The sequence below is a fragment of the Corvus kubaryi genome, unplaced genomic scaffold (genome assembly GCF_017639235.1).
Source record: "Corvus kubaryi isolate FWS band 111438036 unplaced genomic scaffold, C.kubaryi_AGA036_p1.0 split1-65, whole genome shotgun sequence".
NCBI lineage: Eukaryota > Metazoa > Chordata > Aves > Passeriformes > Corvidae > Corvus > Corvus kubaryi.
The window spans coordinates 993,883-1,015,269 of NW_024582080.1; the positions used below are offsets into that span (position 1 = coordinate 993,883).

Genomic DNA, 21,387 nt, shown 5'->3' on the forward strand with positions numbered 1-21,387 from the left:
GTACAAAGCTTTAACCTACACAATTTGGTTGTAATCTCAAGAGACCCTATACTTTCTTTGCATTGTAGAACAAACTCAGTGGAGATGCAGTGTAGACTGAGTTTGCAGTCTTGAATTCACTCTGAATGTCTGCTGCTAGTTCAGTATATGCAGTAGCAAGACAAGAAATTAAATAGCTGTTCATGCACAGTTGCTGCTGTGCATGAAGCAGTATAGATTTCTAAATAACCATGCATTTAACGCTCCACCAGTAGCAAATTACTTCTCGGCTGCTTCTGTGCTTAGCAACTGAGAATTACCTATCTAGTCAACTAATGTGTCCTCTTCCTTATCTGGTCCCTTCTAATATGTCCACAAGAATGGTGCAGTGAGTAGGCCTTAAATAAATCCTTTGGTTGATCCCATATGTTATTTTACCCCTTCTGAAGGCTGCTGCATCAAAGTTTTCAATGGTGCAGGAAATCTGACAATAGGCTAGTGAATTGTTTGTAGTGGTTCTGCAGTCTGAACCTTTACCTGTTGTCCAGATGCAAGTTGTTTTTCTTGTGCCCTTTTCATTACCTCACTAAGTCCTGAGTATATCCAGAAGCTAGATGGAGTTGGAGGACAGTTACATCATCTGAAGCAGTTTTATGAGGATTAAGACTGAAATTACTGTGTGCACATACTTTGCTTTCAGTATTTTCAGTATAAAACAATATGTTCAAGAAGTTGTTGCTCACACTTGGAACAGTTAGCAGCAATTTTTAGTCAGAAAACTGGAGACAAAGCTTGTGAAGTTACTCCAGTAGAGATGGTAGGTATTTCCAGCCAGAGGCAAGACAAACATCTTCCTCTCCATGTTGCTAAGAGAGGTAGACCTGTTGATATAACTGGTAAAACCTTTTGGCAAGCTTGTGTTTGACTGTCCACTTTTATTATTCTGTCCTTGTCAGAATCAACCCTTCACAGGATTGAGTTCATTCTCTTTAGTTTTAGAAGGAGTAGCTTTACCTTTATGCATTAATACTTATTGCTATGCCTAACTTTTTTAGCTATTCATGCTATTTTAGTTTAGTGAAATGACTCAGTCTCTTATCACTCTCATGACTTGTCATTTCCAGACTTCCTTTTGACTTCATTTTTTTATTTTTCCTGAGAGCCAAGTTAAATAATGTTCTGTAATGAGAAGTCAAGAACTGAGACCTTCCCTTCCTATTGGAAACTCACATGGCTCAACAACTCTGTATTTACTGTTAATATTTAAGTACTTTCCATCCAGTATTAATCCATGTAATATCTGTTCTGTTTTTCTATTGAAGAGAAATGCTCTCTAATGCCAAATAAGATTTTAAGATTGTTTTTCCAGTCCACTTATTAGTACCTTTTCCAGCAATATCCATCACCAGAAGGTTTATATGAAGTTAATTGGACAAGGTTTTTTCAATCAATCTTAATTGTATTTTAGTTCTTTACAAATAACATCCAGTGTTGACCATTTTTATTTGGCCTCAGATTGTTGTTTGCTAACAGGACTAGATTGTCCCTTTTACAACACAGTATTTAATGCCAAACTTCTAGTTTTCTTCCAGACCTCTGAGACTTTCCTAGGACTCAAGTTATTTGCAAGTCTTTTTCAAAGGTCTAGGTAGATATCTTCAAGAGGTCTTGAATGCAAGCTACTGGGATCTGTTGATCTAAAGGTTCTGGCTGCACAGGAGGTCCTTGCATTGACTATGATATAGTTTATTTCCAAGATATGTTTATTGAGCACTTCTGCTTATCTTGATGCCAACCTTTTGTCCATTTTAGCTGACTTCTCCTCCTGCCGTACATTCTCTCTTTTCAAATTGGTATCTTCCTTTGTCCTCATAGCAAAAAAAAAAAGGCACCTGCAATGGCTGAACATACCACATCTTACTGTGTGACCATATTATGTGCACTGACTTTTACGGATTGCTGCCCCTCGACTACTGATGGGGAAAAGGCTTTTGATGAACGTGTAGTATAGACCCACATTGGTGTGAAGTTTAAACCTTTAGTCTTCGAGACTAGTTCAGTGACATTGCAGAGAAATCTAATATTGTGTTGTCAAGAAAACTTTTTTTTTTCCCTAGATTGATTACACAGTCTGACAGGTAGCACTTTTATTATTGTTGTAGAGGGTGTCAGGAACATTCTACATAGTACCTCCTGTCAGGTTTATTGACAAGCAGAATAAATTGTCTCCAGAATAAATCAAATGCTTGAATCCAGACATGGAACTTAGCTGTGTCCCAGTTAAGGCACTAGAGGCTGGGTGCCAAAGGTGGACTACCAACCTAAGCACTTTGGTGTCTGTGGGCACCTAATTTTTGTACAAATCAAATCATTAAACACCCGTGCAAGAGAATGGAAAGCTGCCTGGTGGAGGAGAACCTGGGAGTGCTGGTCAACAGTAGCTGAACATGAGCCAGTGTATGCCCAGGTGTCCAAGAAGGCTGACGGCATCCTGGCCTGTATCAGCAATAGTGTGGTCAGCAGGACCGGGGCAAGGATTGTCCCTCTTTACTTGGCACTGGTGAGGCCACACCTCAAACCTGTGTCCAGTTCTCGGTCCCTCGCTACATGGACATTGATGTGCTGGAGCGTGTCCAGAGAAGGGCAACAGAGCTGGGGAAGGGTCTGGAGCACAAGTCTGGTGAGGGGCATCTGAGGGAGCTGGGAGTGTTTAGCCTGGAGGAAAGGAGGCTCGGGGGTGCCCTACTGCTCTCTACAACTGCCTGAAAGGAGGGTGCAGCCAGGTGGGAGTCAATCTCTTCTCCCAGGTAACAAGTGATAGGACAAGAGGAAATGTTCTCAAGTTGCCCCAGGAGAAGTTTAGATTGGATGGTAGGAAAAAATTCTTCACCAAAAGGGTTGTTAAGCACTGGCACAAGCTGTCCAGGGAAGTGGTAGAGTCACCGTCCCTGGAGATATTTAAGAGATACGTAGACGTGGTGCTTAGAGACATGCTTTAGTGCTGGGTTAATGGTTGGACTTGATAATCTTAAAGGTCTTTTTCAACCTAAATGATTCTAGGAATGAATGAACCTGAGACCAGGTGTTAGACATGTTCAGAGCTACCTCTGTCTTGGAAGACCTGAACAGGTCTGACATTTGTATTTGGGTCAGTTTAGGTTATGTTTAATTCTCACTGCTGTTCAATTTGATAGACGTGTTTTGATTTATGCCTAATAAATAGTGATCACACTGAGTGCATCATAAGTTATGAATTCAGTCAAAAGTGTGTGATAAAGGTGATTAGTGCTTTCTGATACAAGAGGCTAGTCATTAGCATGGTGGCTTGGAAATAATGAGCTGCACTCACCTTAAACCTGGGGAAGTTCAAGCCAGCTTAGTTCAGGAGTATGTTGCATTATTGCTTGGAGTATTGAAATTACCTTTCTCTCTGTGACACTTAGATAATAGCACAGAACATTTGGAGCTGTAAGACCAAGAAATGGCACAACTTCAAGCCTGGTTGTAGCTGTTGTGGGAGGAGGGATGCCTTGGTTCTAACCTCTGCTTTCAGGCTGTGCATTCATTTTGCATTAAACAGTCATTGGGAAATATCCTGGGGAGCTTACCATCAAACTTGCTGGCTTGAGAGATGATCTAAGTAACTTTCGTTAGCCCTCTGCCCACCTACAGAAGTGGTGGAAACTGACTGTAGCCTGGAGAATTTGTTTCATGATGAGGAAAGCTTTTAAAGTAAGGCAGGAATAAAAAACCCTGTCCTTATTGCTTTAGAGACCAACTAGTCTGGCTAAGCAGGTATAAATGACTTGGCATAGGCAGTGATGAATTCTTAAGTAATCACAGATAGGTTTGAGTGTTTTAACCTAGAGAGATTTTTCTATTTCCCCAACTTAAACCTTTGCAGTTTATACCATGAAAGGAAATGAATCATCTAAAATAATGTTAGAATGCTTTTTTTTTTTTTTAAGTTCTCAGTTTTACAGTAGGACAACCAGCAGTATGGGAACAGTTAAGCTGTCCTGTATATGTGTAGCTATACAAGAGGCCTGTAGTACTTTGTTAATGCGTGAGTCCTGTTGTACTGAGAGCCCTGAACTACAGATTTCAACCTCCAGCAGAGCTACAGCATCTGCCTTAGAGGGACAAGTGAGTAAAACCAGTCCATTGGGTGGGGTGAAGTTTTAGAGGATGCCTCTGAGTAGTAAGCTGTACCAGTTAACTAAGTATCTCTAGAGCTTGGTACTGAAGTCATTGTCATGAAGCTGACTTTATCATCCTTCCATTTTATCGGGTATTTTTTCATTTAAAGTTAATGCTGTAACTAGTAAATACCTCTGTTTATGAGCAGACAGTATATCTGAACCAGAAGTTTGGAAGTCCTTGTAGGGAGTTTCATTAGCCAGATGATATGAAGGCAAAACTTGTAAAAGCCTGTAACACTACTGTCTATCAGACTGTATAACTCCAAAATGGTATTTACTTTTTTTCACCAGGCTACTCTAAGTACTGGCTAAGAGAGGCAGGTCTGCTTTAGAAATACTGTACAAGCTTCTTCTCAGCCTGATCTTTATGTCTATGTTTGATGTAAAGCACTGTTTTCAGATACAAAATGTGATTAACTTGTGGGAATTCTGAATGTGCCATTCACCCTTAGTGAATTCTTTCCATCTTTCTGTTCCTCTGAAGTTCAGCCGCTAGGGGGGGTGTAAACCGCCCTCTGTATATAGTTAAGGCTTGTACTATCTGGCGAAATACGTCTTCAGGCTTGTGTGATTGCTAGGTTGTTGTGGAAATGTACTTTCTTAGGGTGTCTAATTTCATAATCTTCTTTTGTTGTTGCTATTTCTAAAGTGAGGCAGGTTTTAAGGATAATTATTCTGAAATATTTATATAGTTTAACCATCTGAGTAACTTTTCTTTGCAGGTGATCTTGTGAATTAGTGTACCATCAATGATGGCAGAACATCCACCGTTACTGGATACCACTTCAATTATAAGTAGTGAAATCCCTCTTCTGACTTCCCCTATTGTTAGTGGGGATGGAGCACAACAGGTAAGGAAACTTCAGTATATATTTTTTTTTCCTTCCAACAGCATCACTGACATGTTGACAGTGTAAAAGATAGTAATCCTTCATCTGGAATATATTTGTGCAGCTTTGGGCATACACATATATTAGAGATTGAGGTGAAGGCAGAACTGGTGCAGAGATGAGATTTGTAAGAAATATGAAGCAGGAGACCTGTGTTGTGAAAGAACTTTGTGGGAGAATGGGACCAAACAGCTGCCGAGTTGTCAAGCCATGATTGTGTCTTAGTTTGGAAGTTATATATTTATATTACTGGATGATCTTATTAAGGTGAATAAACCTTTCCCTATGGTAGAATATAGTAGCTCAGGCACAACATGTGCTAATAACTGTGATCTCCAGACTGATAGTTGCTTACAACTGGGTAGCTTGAATGGTGGGACTTGCTTGTGTATGGTAGTGTCTGCCTGGACACTTCTAGAATTTGTATTTCTCAAAGGCCGTGCAACCATCTAGTGCATCAGCTGCTCCACTCAGATTTGTGTCACTTGTTCATGATGCACTTTGTCCCATCATCCAGGTCTTTAAAGAAGATTGTAGTCCTTGTCTGCCCCAGTGTCAGCCACTGCAGTAGGTGACCAGAGGATGGCCTCCTGCTAGGAGGAGTGCTCCTTTGCACTGCTGATCACAGCACTTCAAGACTGGCACTTGGTCCAGTTTTCAGTCTACCTTGGTGCCTATGCTCTGTGCTTCATCAGTTTCTGTGTTATTCAAAGGAGTGTCAAAAGCCTTGCTAAAGTCATGATAAACATTAGCTATGCTCTCCCCTCATTCACCAAGCTAGTAATTTCACTGTAGAATACCATCCAGGTTTGTCTGGCATGATTTACCCTTTGTGAATCCATACTGACGACCCCAAATCACCTTTTTGTCTTTAATGCATTTGAAAATGCCTTATAGGAAGCTTTGTTCACTCATCTTCCCAGATCTGAAGGTGATCTTGACCAGCTTCTAGCTCCCTGGATCCTCCTTCTTGCCCTTTTTTGAAGACTGCACTGACATTTGCTTTCTTCTAGTCCTTGGGAACTTCCCCTTTTTACCATGACCTTTCAAACATAGTTGAAACCGAGTTACTTGTTCTGCCCTCCATAAAAATAAGACTGCCAGGCTGTACTGTCAAGCTTACACTGTAATCATGCAAGATTTTGAGTCAGGTATGAGTTTAAATGCTCTTTTAGATATACGTTTTCTTAAAACTTTGTCTCTTTCTCCTGCCAAATAAGATTAAAACTGGAAAACAAGCAAAGTATTTCTTCAAAGAAATGAATCTGGGGGGGGGGTTGTGTTAATCTTCATATGGAAAAACAACATATATGCTGTTACTATCCTTTTTTATTAAAAACAAAAGGCAGCTCATTACAACTACTGTCTAAAGTGGAACTGGTAGTAATCACATGTATTTTTAAAAAGAGAATTTTCATTGGTCATCAATAAGGCAAGTAATTTTCTTTCCCCATTTCATGATAACTGGTGGTTATATACCACAGTGTTGTCTCCTGTTCCGTGTTTCACAATGTCGAGTGAAAGTTGCAACTTTAATTCTCTGTCCTTCCTTCACATCTGGTACAAGATTCATGAAGAGTCAGCGAGTGAATTTGTTCAGTGGCAGGAAACTTTAATGGAAACCCTTTTTGCATCTGGTGATTTAAAAGCCATCAGTAGGTAGAAAATACTTTGTGTGTCTGAAATATGGGAAGTGCAGAATTGCAGGGACTGTGTTCTCTGTCAAGGTTGCCCAGTTAAGACTTGGGCCTCAAAAAGGTCAGGCAGTTGCTTATTTATTTATGACAGTCTTAAAATCATTTATGTTTGTTTTATTTGGTACTCATGAAAGAGGTAGATACTGCACTTGAAAATATGATGTATTCAAGTACAAAACACTGTAGCGTTGCACCTTTTTCATATTTTTTTGAAAAATATTTTAAACTTGAATATTAGTTCATTGTATTCCTTTATTTTCCCTTGTAACTTAGAAACTATAAAAAGGGAGAAGACTTCTATCTTTGTGATGGAGTTACTAATTTTTCCGTAATTAGTATAGAGTAGTACTGTAGACTGTAGCTTTTTACTTAGCTACAGTACACACATTTTGTAGGGATTACTTCCTTGATATATGAAAAGTACTTCTCCAGTTCCTTTCGTAACAGAATTGGTGTTGGATTGCATAAACTTTAACTTAACCTGTAGAGCTGACAAAATTTGTGTTCCTGCAATCAAAATTCAGAGCGGTTTTGTACACGTAAAGAAATGGATATTTTCTTCTATATTCATGGTGTGTAAGTTGATCTGTAGCTGAACTAATTAGTTTTAGTCAGTCCTGACTGAAAAGTTATTGAAAACCAGTAGAAAATTCATTATTTAACTATTTTGCTTCTATGTTGGTATTTTTTAGACTAGCTAACTGTATACTAAACTTGCAAGTTTTTGTTCAGATGTAAAACATCTGAGAATTTTAAAAAGCAATTTACCCCTTCTTGCATTTTACCAGAATTAACTCTTGTATTTATGGTGACTTAGATTGTTTATACTGCATAACTGAGTTACCAGATGGATACAGACTATTCAATACTTTTCTGGAACAGTTCATATCTTCAAGATAATCTGTTTCAAATACTTGAAGTTCTGCTAGCAGTGTAAATGTGAAATAGCAGTACAAATATTTGAACATGTTAAGAGGAAAGGTCATATGCTTCAAATAGCGGAAGTGTCTGATCAGGTTAAAGCTGTAACTTTCCACCATGTTTTAAAACAAAACAATCCACAAAGTTAGAGGAATGTGTGAGTGTTCAGTCAGAAAACATGGGGAACTTAAACTGTGTGGATATTTTTATGTCACTCAGGGCTGTTGTGGAAGATTGCCTAGTTCTGTGTCCCACAGAAAAAGGGATTAGTTTCATAGGTGAAACCAGTGAAGAGAAAAAGCAAAGACCAAGCCTGCTGGCTGCTCCTCTGTTAAGCACAGAAGTATTGCTTTTACACCTTCCTGTCACTGTGCTCAGCATGAGGGTATAATGTACTTCTTATGTCTTGATGGTAAAGTTGTAGATTGAGAATGGAGTAGGTCTATAGTAGTTGATAGAAACCAAGTGAAACTGGGAACGCATGGTATAAGGACAGAAGTGCTTGAGGGCTTTTCACATAAGGTTAACTAGTGCAGTGATGCTTTAGTGATTATTGCTGAGGCTGGACAGGAAGGATGTGCTTGATAATGTGAGTCCTGATTTGGTGGAAGGAGAGGAAAAGAGGAGGCAAGAGTTCAAAGTACTTTAACGCACTGATGTTAAATTGTTTTGGGAAGTTGCTACAGCACCCAGTGCTTTTCCAAAACAAATTAGTATATTGCTGACACAAGTATGGAGCAGCCCTGGAGTTCTAGACCCTCACAGCACCTTCCCACTAAAGGTAGCAGTTGCAAAGTGAGACATTCCTAGATCACCTATGTGTCCTTTATTACCAGAAAACATAAGTAGCCCAGTACCCGTCAACCATTTCCTTTTCTCTGGGGAATGGGACATAGTGTTTGACCTTTAGCTGACTTTATTTCTTGGCAAGGTATAGGGTTAAAGTAACACTTCTAGCTTGGGAGGATGGTTGGTTATCCTCCAAATTTCATTGAGAAGTTTAGATGCTTGGTGGGTTTTCCAGAAATCCCACTCTGTGTGTATATATGTGTAGTGTGTGTGTATATTGTATGTGGGTTTAAATAGATATTTAACATCAAATCTACAAATTAATATTCCTAAAACCAATTTCTTCTTTAAATATTTAAACCTGTGATATAAAAGCTGTTATTATTAACCTGTTGTCATAGGAGGGTATCTTCAGTCAGCAGAGTAATAGATGGCTATAAAACAAATGAAGTAATCCCCTTTTACGGCTTTCAGATTGTTTACATATGTGGCTTACAGCAGAAATACAATGGTGAATATGGTGTTGGAAAATAAAAATCTAGACTGGATTGCTAAATTAGTTTCCTCAGTTTTTGTTCTGGCACTTCTGCTTCTGAAAACCATATGGTACATTATCAAGTTCCAGCTTGCTTTGGTTTTGCCTTGCTGCTGAAAATCAAGCTTAGAACTGCAATATGTTTCATGATCTTTTCCTCTACAAGAAAAAAAAAATCTGTGTTAGAAGTTGTTTAACAACATACAGTGTTATAACTGTTCTCACTTTCCATATTGTGCTGTTTTCCTTTCTTTTATCTGTGCTTTGATTTCACAGAACACAGAGTATGTGCATGGCTGCTTCTGTCCTTTTTGGCTGATTTTTTTTTTGCCTTTTTTTTTTTTTTTTTTTTTTTTGTATATTTCCCCTTTGGCTCTATTGAATTAGCAGATACATCTAACTTCTCATTTTGGAGGTTCATTGAAGTTTGTTTTAGTTGACAATTATTCTTCCATTCTTCAGTGACTTCATAGCATTGAAGCACAGCACAAGTGTGTTCACTGGAACCATTGGAACTCTCAGGCATGCAATGCTTCAGTGCCAGCTTATGGAAGCTCATTACCAAGCTGTATTTTTCCCCAGGATTGATTAGCACTTTTGTGTTGCAACCATCACTGGAAAATACATAATCAAATTTATATGAGACAGTCCGTATACAAAAACATCTTTTCCGTGGAAGTTTTAAACTGGTTGTTGGCTATGATTTTTTTAAAAAATAGCATCAGAAAGAAAAGCTAAAAATATGTGAGTTTTGCTGACTCAGGGTTGGTAGATCCTTCCTCTATCTCATTTAATAATATTTTTTTCTTAGGAAGGGTGAAGTTTTTTCTTAGTTAAGCGTAAATTGGGGTTTTTTTGCTTTAGAGGTCAGAATTTTTTCTAATTTATTTAAACTGTGTCCTTGATAGCAGATGCATTGAAAACTTGCTTTAAATTTCATAGAAGAAGCCATCATCCTCAGCAGAAAGTGAGGATTCAAAATTCTTTGATGTATAGTAATGTATGAATACTATGCTGCTTTTAGTGAGCAGAAAGCAGCTCCAGATTTATTTCACAATTTATACTACCATTCAGATATGTTTATTTTAATATTTTCTGTTTGAAAATAAATGTAGGAACAAGAGTGAAGGCTGTGTAGTTCATAGCCTTTTCTACTTCTATTTGGTATGAAAATTCATGGAGTGAAGCATCCTCATAAAACTTTTCAGTAATCCTCCTTTCTCTCTAAAATATCTGTTTTCATGTGCATGATATGAATCCTAGATTAATTTGGTCTCTGATACAGTAGATTCCTCCCAAGATACTTGAGGCGTTCAACCCCTGTTGAATTAATCTGTTCAGAAACTGACATTTGGGAGAATTTGATGACACATGAAAACTGAATTTCAAGTCAGTTAGTCACTGTAGGTTGCTAATACAGTCAATGGGGAGAAATAAGCATGTCCAGAAGATGATCCCTTTCATGGTGTACGAAGGTGACTAAAGATCTGTACTTTTTTTCTCTCTCTCTTTTTTTATAAGGTGAGTAGCTGCAAATTGCCTGGACCTATAAGTATTGAGGTAGCTCAGTTCTCCTGTGTAGTCTGTTGCAAATGGGTCTGGTTCCTGAGTCTGTGTGCTCATCTATTAATAACGTTTGGAAGGGTATAGTTATGCCTAAGCAGTGTCCTGGACTCAGGCATGTCCCCATCTCTCTCCCCTTCTCTGTGCCAGGGGATGCTTAATGCTGAGTAAGCCATGACCTGAATGCCAGACTCCCAAGACCTACAAAGTGCTTAGCTGTGTTTCCTCAAAAGACAGTTATTGTAGTCTCTCTGTAAGTTGTGACAAAAATGTAACTACTTTGCAAAGTCATATTTTTAGTTACAGAAACTCCTCTCTTAAAATACGTGAGAATTATACACTTGGCAAATAAGTTATCTGAGGTACATACTCTGCTAGCTGAAAACTGTTTTTCCCTGGGAAGCGTTTCTTTACTGAGAGGGTGGTCAAATGCTGGAACAGGATTTCTGGAGTTGTGGCCAAAGTCCCAAACCTGTCAGCATTTTAAGAGGCATTTGGACAATGCCCTTAACAACAACTTGGTCAGCCCTCAATTAGTCAGGCAGTTGGACTAGATGATCATCATAGGTCCCTTCCAACTAAAATAGTCTGTCATATTCTATTCCCTGCAGACTGAGACTTTGCCATACTTGAGTAAAGTCCATTAACCCTTTGCATGTTAATTATAGAATTATACACTTTATAGAGCAGGCAGAATGACATTCTCCACAAACAGATAGACTATAGTTTACACACTATAGTAAAAAATAGCCCTTGGCTTTATTTTTTCTCCCATTCTCTTTAAGTAGAGGAGAAAATACATAGGAAAGGATTGGGATTGTAGAGATTTCTTCCACCAAGCCCCTGGTCCATTACTGATTAAGTCTTTCCAATCTGATCTAGTTGAGATGTATCTTTTAATTTCTCTTCGGGCTCAAGTTTGTGTTGTCACAGTGTTTTGATATACAATGATGCCCAGATTTACACAAAACTGGTACTTTTTCAGGGTAAAAAAGGCTACTTTAGAAGTGATGCTGAAATTTTTAACATTTGATTTTTTTTTTTAATTAAATGCTCTTTTGAGTAACTAGAAAACACTGTTCTTCCTTTGGCATTTCCTTTTATGCACTATTTAGGGTAAAAAGGTTAAACACATCTATCAGTCTTAAATATTATGGGCTTTTAACTTGCTATATCAGCAAACAGGAATCTGAGCTGTCAGAAGCAACGTTGGGAAATATAAAATTCTCTTCTAGGCCATAATACATTTGGACTGTTGCAAACTGGGAGATTGATCAGGGAGGATGCCTGCTGAGGGGACTAGCCCCTGTGAAGTACTAGCTGGAACCTTAGCTAGCCCTTGCTACCCGTTTGCTGTGCAGTGTGAGCTGTTTCTCATCCACTTTTGCTTAGCAAAACTGGATGAGAAACTGAATTTCTGCAGACTTCAAACAACAAATCATGAAATGAGAGTGATCTGATTGAAGTCTTCCAGTTTTTTTTTTAGAGGTTGATATGTCTAACCACTGGCCATGACCAGATGCCTCAGAAAGTTCCAGAGTTCAGTGACTGCCCCTAGCACTGCTTCCTTCTAATTCCATGTAAACATGGATTAGCTTTAAACTTTGAAGCCCAAATGTTTGTCTGTTGCATTATCCAGATTCCTTGAAACACTGCTGTTATCATTATGTTTATACTTTAGCTGATTTAAAGATACAGTAGTGGTATTATTTTAAGTAGCAAATTTTCTGTGCACTATCTGCCAGCCACAGACTGTGTCAATGCTAATGAAGCAGATTGGGTTTGCTGTAAATTAAGCAAATAAAACTTTACTTAGGCAAGCTGTGAGAACTGAGAATGCAAAAGAGAGGAGACAAACGAAGAAGCAGGTAGATCAAGATTGTAAGTATTTCTTAATACTAAAGAATGAGACAGACTTGTGGAATGTACACTGATGGGCACTGTTATCTGCGGACTCTAACAAGCCTTGAACATTTATCAGTGACATTCAATGCAGATTTCAACATTTAACTTTTACTGGTTCTTCTCAGAAAGCTTTGTATTTTTACAAAACAAGGCTAGAAATCATCTTCGCCTGCACTTTTTCTCAGTGGTCAGCTGTTTCAGCTGATCATCTTCCTCATGAAGAGAAGGGGGAGAAACACAAGTACAGTAAAAATTTTTAAAACTTTTCATAAATAAATTTGTTTTCTAGGGAAAAAATCACCAGTTCTTGGATCTTCCCAAGCTGCCTTTCTACAAAAAGCAATGAAAGTTTATTGAGATCTATGGTTTTTGAATGCCAGTGCCGATGAACAATCTCATCATCTTTCCAATCTCCTTGTTTCCAGTTGCTTCTAGGGATATTCTGTCGTCTTAGCACAATCAGTGATGCTGACTTGTAGCAATGGTTAAAAGAGGAAATGTTTGCTGATTTTATTATCTGTCAGCTGTCTTTTAGAAAAATGATGCAGAGTTGCTTGGTCTGTCCTCTGAAAATACAGGCCTTAGGAGCATGTCACTGAAAAGAAGGCTTCTTTTGCTCACTTTTTCCAAACATTCAGCTACTGTCCATGTAAGCTGAAATAGTTTGTATTATATTTGTTTTTTTCAAAATCCCAAGTATGTAAATTGCTATTGCAACATATTATGTAACAATTAATTCTGTATGGATTTCCTTTCTGGTCCTGAAACACAAGATTTGTTAATGACCTTTACTACCCATATCTTAACTATTCTTCATGAAGAAAGTTTTGAACTCCATATCTAGAGCAGTTAGATCCTCATAGTCAGTACTAGCAGATGCTAGAGTAGGGAATTCTGTAGTCATTGGAAACCTGTAAACTGGAATTTGCTCAAATAAATGTGGTGGAAAATAGAAGATGTAGAACTTTGGTGTTTAAGAGTGTTGCATCATGTTATTTGGACAAAGATCGAAGTCTATAGGATGCTTCTATAAATAATGATGAGAAGCCTGTTTTTGTCTATCGTTGATACTAAAACCAGAAGATAATTTGAGGAAAAAAAGAAAATTCTAACATTTCTTTTCTTATATAGATAACAGAAATGTTGTGTGCTGAGTCTGCTATGAATTGGTGCAGTACGAAGCTTAACATAAAGTTTTCAAAACTCTTTATTGGTTAGTAGCCAATGTGCATGTGAAAAGAGGAAGCTTTTCTTAAGTTTAAAAGATGATGGGAGACAGAAAGATCTTTTGAAAGATGATTTTAAGAAAGAAGTACTTGGAAGTAGCACTTCATGACCATGAAATTCATAAGCCGTTGGCAATTTAAAACAATTTAAGGTACTGTTTTAATTTAGCCTTTAGTACCGATGTCAGGTGTTCCTATTTAATAATCATATACTCTCTGTAATACCTGTTACATAGATCTTTTGTATTTTTCCATTTAAAATGTTTTTTTAAGTTATAGTGGACTTGATTATGGAAAAGAGTAGTTCATAGCCTCATTAGCCTTGTTATGATATAAGCAGCAGATTTTGAACACACCATCAATGGAAAAACAATTTGTGCTGTGTTCGTAACTGACATCACCTTAGCTCAACCACAGATGTGATTCCATCTGGCAGTTTCTGTGCTGCTAATGAGTAACAACACTCAAGTCTTGCTGTATTCTTTGATCAGAAGCATGTAGGAACTTAAAAATACTGTTGGACTAGTCCTACAAATGGGAACTCTGGAATAGGTGAGGTGACAAATCCACAAATCACAGTAAGTCCATGTGGGAGCCACGGTAGTGTTAGTATCTTGAGTCTGCATCTAGTTTTCCTTGTTCACTGGACCACACTCTGTGGAGCCAACATAGATGTAATGATTTTCCTTGTAACAAAAAAATCTTGTAACAAAAGATGGGTGGGAAACCATCTGCTTTGAAACCAAAAGTAGGTGTTTTTAATAATAAAATTATACTGGATATGAATAACTGATTCTTTTTGCCTAGAAAGTTTTTACTTGGTAAATAATTTCATGCTGATCAAATGTTACAAATATGACTTGAAGTTAAAAGAGTGGAAAGTTACTTTTTTTTGTTGTAAGTAGGCTGTAGCTTTGAGTCCTTTTACATAAAAGTGTGTGTGTGTTTGTACACTTAGTTATTACCTTTGAAGACATTAGATGTTAGTAATGTCAGAATTTTTTATTATCTTAGACAACATTTCATCTGTAATCTCATGTTGTTGCATTCTGAATACCTAAACAATTTCAAAGCAGTTTCCTGTGTCTTGTCTGCGTATGGATTAGAACTTAAACCAGTGATGCATAAGTGGTATTTGAAGAGGGATGTGTGTTTTGCCCTGTGTAACTGTCTTTCTTCAGATGAGGGTGTGCCAGTGGTCCCCAGCTGTTGTTGGGATTAAAAACCACAGATGTGAGATTGCCAGAAAACAATACTGGATGTTTTCAGGTGAGCTCTGGAGACTGTAACAGAGGGAAGCCATCTTTGTCATCTATCTGAAATGTCTTTAATATTAATATTTAATGAAAGGTATTTCTGTCTACAGTATTATTTAGGGCAGACATATGTAAATTATAAAGTGAAGTTCAGAAACATACTTCTTTCTTTTCATGTGTCTTAGTAAATGCATGATATAAAGTAGCACCGTATTTGAGAGAGTGCATTAGAATCCAGCTGATTGTTTCTTTGCTGTTTCTTTTTATTCTTTTCCAAAGTATTTTTTCCCCTCCCTTCTTTCTGTCTTACTTGCAAAATGAAGGCATAAATTGGATCCCAGATTATAAAGTCAGAAGTTGGTTCACTCTGAGTTAGTATATGCTATCTGGGAGTCAGGAGGCTAAATTAAAAATGCAGTTATAAAACGGCATATATTTGGAAGCTTTGTTCTCTTAAACCCGAACCTTCTGTTGACTGACGTTAGATGATCCAGAAGCAGATGCTGCAGCAGCTATTTGTTGATTTAGTTGCTATGGTGACATGATACATTCATGTACAGCAGGAAGCTCACTGTACGTTGGCTAATTTGATAGGAAGGAAGGCTTGAGGTAGGTATTGCTGACTATATTGTTAATTGATCCTACCTTTCACATCCTGCCTCCACATGCTTGGTGGATGCACAGCTATAGAGGAAGGTAAAGGGAGATCTTCCTGCGTGGCGTTCAGGTTAAGGTGCCTTGTTAACCGGGGGGGGGGGGGGGGGGGGCGCAGTGTTCAACACATCACCGAAGATTGCCTCAGTATTAAGTGAATGGAACAGATTGGAGCTGCCGGAGTGGTGACTGTTGAATCTTCCTTCATCCTTTGTCACTGTGGTAGCACCAGTTGAATGAGAGAAATAAAAGGATGCGAGCAACAGTAAGTCAAAGCGCTAAGGCTTTTGAAATGGGTTATGAGATAAAGCATGTCACTAATTAACATCTTGATTGGAGCTATTAGTGGAGAAAAATGTAATTGTTCTGAGTACGTGCCCTAATGACAGAGCATAAATGTGGCTCTGCCTGGAAGTTGTGTGGTATTATATTCGCCCTTTTCTAGAAATACACCCTTTTATAATCTTGTTGCAGACAGACTGTTAAAGATACAGTGTACATCTTTCAAAGAGCTTGGCTGTACCACCTTCTTAACAGGTTCAGTGTTCTAAAATTTTCTGAAGTCAGAATGGCCAAGATTATTAGCTACGATGTTTTCCTAAATTTGAAAAATACTCAAAAATTAATCTACCTTTGTCCTTTTGGGTAAAAATCTTCTCACGAGTACTGCTGAGCTAATTTCAGTTGCAGTATTTTTTGACAAACCACTGCTGTCTTTTTCTTTTTTTTCATGTTGATGTGTATTAGTAGTGCATTTAGAAATACGATATTGGTGAAGTCTTTCCATTATTTGTGATTGTTGACAATCTTTTGCTACTGACTCAGCACCTATAACTATATAATGCTAAATATAGATGTTTTAAGACTAATAATAAACAAAACCAAAAAAAAATCCCAAGCCTGAAACTCTTCTCTTCCCTAGTAAAACATCTCAGAAAATAGTATTGTTTCTGCTAGTGTAGAAATGGTTTGTGATTTGATTGTCTTCAAATTACAGTTTTAAAGATCCAAGCAAATATTTTGGAACACTTTACCCTCTTGCTTTTTAGGAAGTTTGTTTGTAGGAAAAAAACCCAAAACTCCCCATAACCCCAAAAAACACACACATCCCCCAAAACCATTCCAGAATGAGGGGAAAACAGAACTCTGCTTCTAGTAATATTGTTTTGCTCCAACTTGTAATCTTCCTTGTTGTACAGGAACAGTCTCTTACTATATAGTTACATTTAAGTGTGCTTTAACCACAGTTGTAATGTAACATACTCTTATTTCTTCATGCTAAATATTTAATATTAGCAATGACTAAAATTAATGTAGCATGTTCTAGCTTCCTTCCCCCCTACACTTTCTCCTTCACGTCTTACTTCCCCACATTTTTTGGTGTTTTAATATGTATGCCAGGCTAGGAATCAGCTTTGTTGCTGAAGGATTGCTTTTTTGTTTGTTTGTTATGATATGTTTAGTGGTAGATCTATTAGCATTCTGGTTATATATGTATTCAGAGGCTTTTAACTTGGTTGGAAAATTTGTCCCAGATTTCACGCATTCTGGAAAAATTTGTAAATTTACAAAGCATAACTATCTTCTTTTAGAGGAAGAAACCAAGTAACCCATTCAGTTCCTTTCCCCTTCAGAGTGAGCTGGTGGGTGGCTGGGGAGAGAAAATGATTCAAAATCCCCATTTACACTGAAATTCAGTCTGGTTCCTTTGGTTTTCTTGCCTTTATGGCTGTGGACAGTGCTAACCTATGGAGAGAACAGAGTGCCAGTTCTCATGTGGGCTTATCCCACAACTTCACACATGACACAAATGTTTAATGTAGTTTGGTTTCTTAGCCTCAGTCCAGATTTAAAAACTTAACCTTTTTTCTTTTCCCCTTCAGGAGACTGATAGTCCTGGGTACTGAAGGATGGCTTTGAGAGCCGAGATATTTTGGAGACAGAACCAGCTTGATGATTTATTTTTCTTTATTGCAAATACAAAAATCTTTCTCCCATATCTGAGTAACTCTAAAATTATAGTTTCAGTCTTTCAGCTAGCACTTAGCTGTTTTGGAATAAACCTGTAAATATTAGGAAAGTTAAAATTTTTATATTTATATACTGGTTTATATTTAGTAGCTAACAACTTCTACAGACAGAGAAGCTTTTGGGTATGAAAACATTTATTTGGACAACACAGTTTGTTACGTGCTAGAAGAGATTTTAAAATGTGGCTGTGAATACCAAACTTGTAAACAAAGTTTTGTTGTATCTGACTTGGTTCTCTTGATGTTTGTGCTGGCTTAGAAGAATCAGAAAGTGTTTCAGTCAGTCCTGTCCTGTTAGAAATACAGATGTTATTTAGCTGTAAAATGTGTGATACTTAAGATCATCATGATGTGGTAAGGGTAAGTTAAACTCTCTTCCATAAACCTTGTTCAAATCTGATCTGCAAAATATTCCCCAAATTAGGAAGATCCTCATAACTTTATAGAGCAGTGTGAAGGAGAAGGTAAACAAATGTCTTAATTCTGGATTTGTTTTCTTTTGTGTCTGTGTGAAAGAATATCTAGTATACTTCTAAACACAGTCGTTTGTTGTTTGGGTGTTGGGTTGTTTTGTTGTGGGGGGTTTTTTTTGGTTTTGGTGGTTTGGGTTTTTTTTACTTTGAACTGAATTTAAATTTTTAGAACCTAAACAATAAATTAAAAGTATTAGTAGTGTTTTGAATGTGTAGGGTTTTTATCAAATAAAATCTCTTTTGCCTCTTTGGTCCACTTCATGTATGTAATTGATAGAAATGGCAAAATAATTTTGAGGTATTAGTTTTTGACTGGCTGTATTGTGCGTGCTTATCTGGGGAGGAAGCTTTGCTCTTTAGCCTTCTAAATCTTATTTGAGACCTCCTTTTGCACATGTATAGTGGTGAGCAAAAGAAAAATGTGTCAAACTTGCTGTGAGATCTTTTGGAGTTAGCTTTTAGGGCTCTTTGTTTTATTTTATTATTTACTTAGCAGATGGGCTATTTTTTTCCCTCCATGGGGACAGAAATAGTTTCGACTTCTAATTGTATTTATAGTTTCTGCTGTGGAAAGATGTTGCCTTAAAACAGTGAAGATATTAACTCTTAGGGATTAGTCCCAATCTCTTTTTGTTTTCCTTCTCTGCAAGTCTCACTTCATCTAGGGTCCTTTTCAGGATGAATCCAATTTTGATATTAGTATTTTACAATTATGTCCATAGGTATATGTTTCCATCTTTCTTACTAACCACCTGACAGAGATCAGTTATTAATTGTGCAAGGCTATTTATAGTTTGTCACATTTTTTTCCACTGAAAGTACCAGGGAAGCTTTTTTCCTTCATGTTGCAATGTAAATACACATTCGTGATGGTGCCACAAGTCTAATGCTGCCTTTCTTTTCTGTCAGGTAGCTGAAATTATTTTGAAACCTGTCAATCTCCTGGTACATCACTACTTCTGTTAGGAGGATGGACGTTCAAGTAGAGAAGCTTGTAGAAGTGCGTATCTTAAAGAATGAAGGGTTGGTTTTAATTGTTATTTCAGTGGAGTTAATGGGATTTTTGGCCTTAAAGAGTGTGCAAACAAACATATCCAAAACAAGATTAGCTAACTCTGTGTTTTAAATTCCATTCTGCCCTCACTGTGCTCCGATGAAGAAATAGGTTAACTGTGTATTCATCTGGCACAAGCAAAATCTTAGGTTGCTTATGAAAGTATTCTGTATACCTAAAGACAAAGACTAGTAAGATACAAATCAGCTATATCTTGTATTGTTGCTGTCTTGCTTTTGAAAGACACTGCCGTGACCATATTGGCAGAGTGAAATACCTCTAAGGATCTTATTTTGACTTCTGCAGCGTCTGCTTCTTGCTGATAAAAATTACTTCTAGACCTTTATGGAGATAAGTGTTAACGTTTGGTCTTAAGTTTTTCCTTTCTTTGGAGCAGCCTGCTGCGTCAATGTGGCTGCAGCTCTGCCTTGCACAGCTCTCCCTTCCACCTTTTGTTGCTTGCATTCTTAGTCTTACAGGGTTTTTTTATGACTCCAGCCATTTTTATCTAATTCACTTTCTTCGTGTTAGAAATAAGCTGAAGACTTGGAAAAAACATTAAACTCCATTCCTGGTTCAGTCTGCAGAAACATCCTCTATTCTCTCTTGCAGATAGTGGAGAGTTTTACTGAATAAAAATAGGTAACATTGAGCATTCTCCTCTTTGAACATTTGTACTTCCATTGATTCTTTATATGCAAGGTCGAAATACTTTCCATCCTACTCACACTGAAGTAGTAATAAATCCTATATGAGATCTTAAGATACAATAATTAAAAAATAATTGTATCTGTTAATGGTAGTATGTCCAAGTCAGTGTTGCATGTCTCTGTAGGATGTGATTATGCTACTTGAGTTGCAATAAAATTATATTTAATTTTCAATTCTTTAGGGAGAGAAATATTACAGAATAGTTTTATATAAGAATTGTATTCTAAAAAATGTATTTGCCACATCTGACCAGCTCTAATTGTGATTTAAGGTGAAGAATAGATTTTCAAAACCACTCAAGAGTGTGTCCCTTATTTAGTCCTTCAAGAAGGCAAAATATTATAGTGCTTCCTCAGGATACTGTTAGTAATTGTTTATATATTAGTAATTTAAATGTGCTCCAAGTGTTAGTGGAAGCTGAGGCTAAGTGTCATGAAACGAGTCAGTTTTAGTAAAATTTTTTTGCAAACTGCCTGGTAAGAGTGATCTCAGGAACAGTTTTCAGTTCTGTATGGACCTATGTTATGCTCAGGACTACTACAGTATATTCATTATTGCAGGTGACTGTTCCAGCACCTGGGAATGTTCCTGAGTACTGCTCACTTCGCTAATATAGATGTTGCCTTAGGTATCACTGATGTGGTCAAGGCAATGGAGCAGTTCTCGCAGGATTGATCAGAAATATTGAGACCCTTCAGTTTGCAGACTGGGTACAAGGAGATGGGAATTGTCAAGACTTAAAAAATATTGAAGGAGGTGGATGAAATTTATTCAGAACTGTTTTTCAGCAAATCCCATAGCAGAGAAGCTAGGCAACATGTAACAAGTAGGAGATGGTTTTAAAATGTCTAAAAAGAAAATTTCAGGAACTTACTGCCATAGGAGGTTGTGGAGGCAGTTCAAATTGTAAGTGAACTCAAAGAGTTTAGGCAAATTTATGGACAATAAGAGAGGTGGACTGCAGGAAGTGGCCTGGCTCTCATACTCTCCTTAAGCAGCATCTCAATTGATACATTAGAGTCAAAGTGCTTGGCTAGATGGACTGCTGACCCAGACCATCAGGACATTTCCTATGTTCTTACTTGGCTTCAGCTACTGCCTGGGTTCAAACAGCCGTTTCAGGAAATACATACTGAGCTTTCTAATATATGGCATTATTAGTTTTGTTAGGAGGCTTTTTGTTAGGAGGTCTTTGCCAATCTGGGCAATTAAATTAAACTACTACAAAGCTTAGTATGTTGCTCATTTGGTTTGGATTTATTTTCTGAAATAGCCTATATAGAACAAATTAAGTACCATTGAAAAGTGTGAATTTTTGCTTTTGAACCAGGCAGTCTGACAACTGATGTTTCAGGTATTTCAAACTTCAGCCATTCAGTGGCCACTTTGTTTTGTTTATGCAAGAGCTGCTTTTAGCATAAGTCTGTGTCTGCACTCTTATATTGTCAACTTGTATGCTAATCTCTGGAAAGAGATTTTGTATTGTTTTTCATCAAGAACTG

General features: G+C 37.5%; 1 protein-coding gene across 8 annotated transcripts in view; it reads left to right on the forward strand.

Moving 5' to 3' along the window:
• Positions 1-21,387, forward strand: part of FNDC3A (fibronectin type III domain containing 3A) — a 112,525-nt gene that overhangs the window by 12,689 nt on the left and 78,449 nt on the right. For 3 of the 8 annotated variants that reach the window (XM_042014070.1, XM_042014069.1, XM_042014071.1), the window contains exon 2: positions 4,904-5,032. In XM_042014070.1, the coding sequence (XP_041870004.1) occupies positions 4,931-5,032 (102 nt within the window). In that variant the 5' untranslated portion in view covers positions 4,904-4,930. Of the gene's footprint in view, positions 1-4,903; positions 5,033-15,855; positions 15,883-19,029; positions 19,121-21,387 lie in introns of those variants that run through there. The other 5 variants (XM_042014072.1, XM_042014076.1, XM_042014073.1 and 2 more) reach the window with 5 other exon arrangements.